This window comes from Nicotiana sylvestris, chromosome 6 (genome assembly GCF_000393655.2).
Source record: "Nicotiana sylvestris chromosome 6, ASM39365v2, whole genome shotgun sequence".
NCBI classification, from domain to species: Eukaryota; Viridiplantae; Streptophyta; class Magnoliopsida; order Solanales; family Solanaceae; genus Nicotiana; species Nicotiana sylvestris.
Window position 1 is genome coordinate 163,515,683 of NC_091062.1, and position 6,939 is coordinate 163,522,621.

The following is a 6,939-nucleotide window of genomic DNA, read 5'->3' on the forward strand; positions in this document are numbered from 1 at the left end:
ACGGTGTAATGCCATTTGGCATGCCAGGTGATTTGCTTGGCTGGCCATAATTTATGGTGACAATTTTTTCCTCTAATCTACATTAATTACTAGAATAATCTATAAAAGAAATCACTAAGTATTATTATGGAGGTAGAATACCAAAAAAAGAGATGTATTATTTGAGCAGTGAAATACATTTTTTTAAGAAAATTTCTCGTTAAGGTGAACGGGGTTTATCTTTTTAGTCATCATTTAAATTTTTACTGAACTAAATAAAGCATTGATACATCATTTAAAGTTGTTATTTTTGACGTATAACAATAAATATTACTTATTGGATTAAAAAATTTATTTAAAGCATTGATATAGTTTTTTTTTATTACGTAATATAATGACTATTGAAGTTTAATAATTTTCACATCTCTTAAATATCATTTTTTTAATGATGTACCACTATTTAAAAAAAATTGATACTATCATAGTTTATATTCTAAATATAAAAATACAACAAATAGCAAAATAGCATATTTTGTGTCTTCCCTTGAAAGTAAAAAGAAAATCTACAATAAGAGGTGCAAGAAAAACTTTCTTAGAAAGCACATCGTATTTTGCATTCATCATACACCAATAATTTTTTATATCTAAACTACTCTTTGAACATTATGTTCAAAAATTACTCCCAAAAGACCACCAAATTCATCAATCAGTAACTATAAAAACTTAAGTATACAATATATGTGTATGCACTTTATGTAACTATTAATATCTCAGAAACCCACTTGAACATTATGAATTGAATAGCAAACAACTAGCGGGATAGAAAAAAACTCCTTAAGTTTCCGAAGCTCACCATAAAAGAGAAGAACTGTGTTTCTGTGATTTTTTAGCTCTTTTCATTGGACATTTGTAGCTAAAAAAAAATCTTTTTTCAAGAATCCTAAGTCAAATTATCGTCGTGCACATATGAATCTTAATATAGCTGATGTGAATTTAATCAATTAGCTTAAGGATACATATGAGATCATATATTTGCAAAATATATATGGTGTCGACAGAGGCAGACTCAGGATTCAAGCATGACGGGGGCACCACTGTATATGCTAATCACCGGCGATAAAATTCGGCGTGCAACTCTTTAAAACTTAATGATTATGATGACTTATCATCCAAGTATTAACAAAAAGAAATTATAAAGAAAAAGAAAGCATTAAACGGGGGGGAGAGAGAGAGAGAATTCTTCGCAATAGGGCGTTCAAACGTAAAGTTATAAAAGACTTACTAAAGAAATTAAGATTAAGAGTATGCTATTACTAAAAGAATTGAAGAAGAGTCTCAAACTCTTAGTTTCCATTGCCAATTCAAAGTGATTGTTAAAGAAGATTGTGGTAGAAGATTTGTATTTTTCTATTTGTGGAGCGATAAGTTGCAATTTGAGACTTTCAATTCTAAGGAAGGAATTTACAAAAAAGAATAAAATCAATTAAGTTGACTATTTTGTATTAGTACTAAATTATAATTGAATATTAAAAAAGAAGAAGATTAAAGTAAAAATAAAGTAATTTGCTATTAAATAAAAATTACATTGTATTCAAAGAACTAAAATAAAAAAAAGGAGAAAAGACTAAGGAAAGGTTCGGGGGTTTCAAACCTGCGTCACCACAACATAGGAGATAATTTAAGTCCCCTAAGCAACCACTTCTTCCATTCATCACTTTGTGTTTGGGGGCACCATTAAAATATTTAAAGGGTCTCGTATATAAGTACACATATATATAATATGTATATACAAAATTTTTGCTGAGGCTAATGGGGTCACGTGACCCCTCAACTACCAACCTAGGTCCGCCCCTGGGTGGATGATTATGATGTGCATTACTTTTTTGGCAAAAGATTATTCATTCTTGAGATTCATATTGAGTTTGGGCCGGGGCATAACCTAACTAATTAAAGAATGAAGCAGTTGAATCCAAAATTGCAAAAAATGTCAAAGCCCAACAAACCCGACAAAACCGAAATGCACTCCACGCCCACTTTACAGTGAACCTTCCCGCATCCAATCCCCTCCACTCCACTAGGGTTTATTAAGATTAGGTTCACTCTCACTTCCTCGATTATCTGCCGCTTTGGCTAGGGTTTTCGCAATCTCTTCTCTCCGTTTTTCTCTCTCTTCTAAAACCAGTTTAAGCTTTTTACATTATTCCAATGGATTCTAATCAATAGGGATTTATATGTTCGCAATAAATCCTTGCTAAAGCTTCAAGCTTTAGATACAATACAATATATCTTGTATCTCTCCATCTATTCAGCAAAAGACCCAAATAAATGGCAACTTTGAACCCATTTGACCTTCTCGATGACGATGCTGAGGACCCAAGCTTGTTAATTGCTGCTGAGCAGCAAAAACAGGTTCCTCCTCCTGCTTCTGTTCCAAAGAAGGGACCTGCTCAACAATCTAAGCCTGCTGCTAAGCCCCTCCCTCCATCCGAGGCTGGTAATTTCAACTTTCTGTTAATTATTTGCGCTTATCCATGTCTAATTGTTTGGGATATTTGAATACCATATATACTTTGCTGGTGGGAGGTATCATGTAAATTGCCTAAGATACCACATGATAAAAAATAGATACACACTTTAGCTCTGAATGTGTGCTATGTTTTTTTGCCGCCTTAGTTCGGTACTGCTACGAAGGGTTTAGGGACTTTTTTTTTTTTGCTTGCTTTGAACGTCAGTCTACTTAAACTAGAACTTTTTTTTAAAATTTTCCTGTATTTGAGCGAGTGCTTAATTTACAAAGGTTAGGATACTTTATAGTTTATATCTTATATTATATATCGGCTAGTATTGAGAAGTTGGTAAATGTATGCTTTTTTCTCTTCCCTTGGTTAGAAGTCACATAATCAATGATTAGAATACCAAATTAGTTGGGGTTGATTGTATATATCCTTTTTATATGTTGCATTCTCTTCATGTCCAATTTATTCTAATGGAGTACTAAATAATTGGTCTTTTAGCGCAAATTAGAGTGTTTCTAAATGTCACACTTATCCCTACACGACAATCGAGTCTACTACCAGAACACTCCTGAAGCCTTGTTGGTGTAGTCTCATGGATGCTTTGTTTCTGTTATTTTATGTTCTTGGCTAAGTTTGCATTGATTCGAAGAAGTTTTAGTAATTTTGAGAATTTATCTCCTGTGATTTCGAGCTACCTTGTTCCCTTTCATCATCTCCTGTCATGAAATAGTTGCAACTGAGGACTAGTACATATGTATGTCTACAATCTTCTCTTAGGTCATAGGACAGTTTATATCTCTCTACCATGGTGATATTTTTAGGTCATATGTGATAAAATGATAGTTTCTTCAAGTTTTATGCATGATTTGTCTGTTATTTAGCTTGGTATGGTAGCTTATAAGTAGCTGAAAAGTAGAATGTTCAACTCATTGATTATTAATGAAAAGTTGTTTGGCTGGTATTTTGTTTGTACTTGAATAAGAGAAATGTCCATTCTTATGGTCTTCATGCCTCCACTTCTCTTTCTCTCTCTCTTTCCCTCTCTCTCTCTCTCTCACACACACACGGTACAGTCACATGAGTCTGATATTTTTTGCTGACCTTCTCTCTTTAATTTGTATGGAAGTATTGAAAACAATGTAGACGTTTTGTTCTTCTGTTATACTCCACATTCACCACTCATGAGTCGTCCAAATGAGATTCTCCTGGTTTCTTATTTTTCCAATGTTTATTGAGCAGTGAGGGAAGCCAGGAATGATGGCCAGCGTGGAGGAGGCCGTGGGGGTCCACGCGGAGGATTTGGTGGCCGCGGTCGTGGCCGTGGGTTTAGCCAATATCCTGCTGATGGTGAGAATACTTTTGGCAGCAGTAATGGGTTCTCTGGAGGGTACAAAGCTTCAGAAGATGGAGAGTCAGGGAAGCACTCCGAAAGGAGAGTTGGATATGGAGGACCTCGTGGGGAGTTCCGCGGTGGCCGCCGTGGTGGTTTCAGCAACGGTGACGCTGCAGATGGTGAACGCCCCAGGAGAGCGTTTGAGCGACGAAGTGGAACTGGACGTGGGTAAGTCATTTAAAGGAACTTCTAAAATGACCTAATCACATTCCACATTTCTTTTTCTTTCTGGGGGATCAACTGGTTGCAATGTGGTTAGCTGCTTATTTAGCTGGCATGACTTTATTGCTTGAATGCAGTAAGTGTAAGTGCACTCATATTCTTATTGTATAGGAATGAATTTAAACGAGAGGGTGCTGGTCGTGGGAATTGGGGAACTCCCGCTGATGAGCTTGCACCGTGAGCATTTTCATCGCAATTTCTTTCTTTATTCATCATATTTGTTGTTTCTTGTAGTATAAGTTTTGTATTCTATCCGAGTTCAGGGAGAAAGAAGAGCCTGTTAATGAGGGAGAGAAGATTGTTGTTACCGAGAAACAAGCAGTGCAGGCAGATGCTGAAGACGCAAGCAAGGACTCTCCTGCAGCTGAGCCACAGGAGAAGGAACCTGAGGAGAAGGTAACTATCTTGTTCTGTGCTGTTTCCACTTGTTGACATGTCTGCTTCTGCTGTTACAAATTCATATCTCTCAGTGTATTATCTTTATCTTGGTTACTTGCTAGTTCTTTTTAAGAAAGATACTTGCTAGTTCTTTTATGGTGAACGATATCATCCTGTCATGGACATTGCATGCAGTTTAATTGAAACAGCTTTAAATTTGATATGTGAAATCTGGTGGACTACTGCATTTTAACCTTCATCTATTTGGGGGGGATTAGGTTGCCTGGTATTTGTTCATATTGCTTTTGGATCTGTTATTTGCATATTATATTATCTTGTACTTGTAAGTGTTCATATTTGCTTAAGTATGTTATCTTACTTGCTTGATATGTAGGAAATGACCCTAGAAGAGTATGAGAAGTTATTGGAAGAGAAGAGGAAAGCTTTGTTGGCTCTAAAGCCTGAGGAAAGAAAGGTCAATTTGGACAAAGAGCTTGAGTCCATGCAACTTCTGTCAAACAAGAAAAGTGATGATGAGGTTTTCATTAAATTGGTGAGTTGCTTGGTATATGCTACTATATAGTTGCTATAGTGCTGGCTTTTAAGTACTTGATTATTCTCTATTAGTAAGTTAATTATGCTTGAAAATATTGACAGGGTTCTGAGAAAGACAAGCGTAAGGAGGCAGTGGAAAAGGCCAAGAAGGTACCTTTTGTTCTTTAGTACTGTGAAACATCTATTTTGGTATCTCAGAAGCTGGCTACATGTTTTGTTGTATGTTTTATCTTTTAGGATGTCTGTGTTACCTCATAGTTATACTGCTATTTGTGGTCTGGCATCTTCATTTGTCAGCCTATTCCTCCTACCTTCTTGCTCCCTTCACATAGTTATAGGGAGTATGATATAAAGGTGAGGGAGGGAAGTTTTCTACATGCCCATCTACGCAGGTGGATGTAATTAAGGGTGAGGGAGGAAGGTTTCCCTCCGCCTTGAAAAAGAAATAGGGCTCAATATATCGGTCAATAAAAGTTAGAGAAGGTCAAATATTTGTATCTAACTTGTTACCTGCAGAATTTTTGTTGTAGAACTTCAATGAAGTCACATAAAATTTCATATTGCTGTTTGCTTTAACAAATTTTGGTCAGAAAGCTTTTATAAAAAGCTACATTGTGGTTCCTGCGTTAGCAACAGATCCTAGATCCACTTGTTTAATGAATTTATTGGCTTGATACTACTTGCGAGTTTACCATTGAGTGTCAAGTAACTCAAGCATTGGCTTTTCAATCTACTTCCCCAGGGATTATGGATTTTATAATCCAATTTGTTCACGTGTCCATTACATGATGTCCTGTCATTGCTGGGTCAAATCATCTCTTTGGTCTTGCTTCTGCTGTTAGCTTTTGCAATGTCTGGTGGTCATGTTGCAAATTTAGTGGATTCCTTAAGTAAGCTGTTTATGATGTGCTTGTGTATTGTTCCAGATGTTACATAGTTATGGACTCTTGGTAAAGTTGTTTCCGAGTTTCGAGGTTTATTTCTGTTGGCCTGACTTCTATTTTCAATAATTTCATAGTAACATTTTCTTTGCCTTAGTGGGTAAGGGAATGGCTGGGGCATGGAAGGGTATTTTGGCTATATAGTTTAATAAGGGATGCACCTTAAGCTTGGTGAACCTTTTTCCTAAAGCCAGAGGCACTAGCAATCAAACATATCATCTGGGGTGGGTAAGCTAGATGAATCCTTGAAGAGCCTGGTAGAATGCGAACTTTAGTTGAATCTTCAATAAGTTTGACTTCTCAGCGACCATATATAAGTGGTAGACCAATTGCTGAATGTGATATATTTACTGTGAATTATTATATCATCTTCTGTAGTGGGCCTAATTTTTCTTGAATATTTGCAGACAAAAAGCATTAACGAGTTTCTGAAGCCTGCTGATGGAGAAAGTTACTATGGCCGAGGTGGCCGTGGAAGGGGGGGACGTGATCGTGGGAGAGATGGTTTTGTTGGTAACAACAGTGTTTCAGCACCATCCATTGAAGATGTTCGCCAGTTCCCTTCTTTGGGTGCAAAGTAAGGAAGCAGAACCTACCATCTGAGCTCGAGTCCACTTTTTGCATCATTTATCATGTTTGGGCTCAGTGATGGCAGGATATCTCGAGGAATCTTTGGCAGTTCCTGTATTAGAATTATCTCAAAACCTTCATAGTTCATCTAAGAGTGTAAATTTAGATGACTTGTGAGATTTCATGCCCTCAATATTTCTGTACTTTTGACATGCACGAATGCCATTTCCTTCATATAGGTGTTAGGGTTACTTTACATTTTTTATTTTAGTTAAAGTGATCAGTTTCTGATCTGAAGTTTATGATAAAACAATTTTGTTCCTTTTGCTAGCATTGTTTAGGTGTCAAATATTTATTTTTGTTCAACCAATATTTCCAAGGGTTA

General features: G+C 36.3%; 1 protein-coding gene across 2 annotated transcripts; it reads left to right on the forward strand.

Annotated features, from left to right (window-relative positions):
• The first annotated feature begins 2,047 nt into the window (after nt 1-2,047).
• LOC104222626 (RGG repeats nuclear RNA binding protein A-like) lies at nt 2,048-6,939 on the forward strand. 2 transcript variants are annotated; one of them, XM_009773871.2, is made up of 7 exons: nt 2,092-2,473; nt 3,735-4,056; nt 4,222-4,287; nt 4,374-4,506; nt 4,883-5,041; nt 5,146-5,193; nt 6,392-6,939. In XM_009773871.2, exons 1-7 carry the CDS (start codon nt 2,305-2,307, stop codon nt 6,563-6,565), a joined length of 1,071 nt encoding a protein of 356 aa, XP_009772173.1. In that variant the 5' UTR covers nt 2,092-2,304; the 3' UTR covers nt 6,566-6,939. The 2 variants fall into 2 exon arrangements, with proteins under 2 accessions (XP_009772180.1, XP_009772173.1); XM_009773878.2 differs by lacking the exon at nt 4,222-4,287 and having other exon boundaries at nt 2,048-2,473.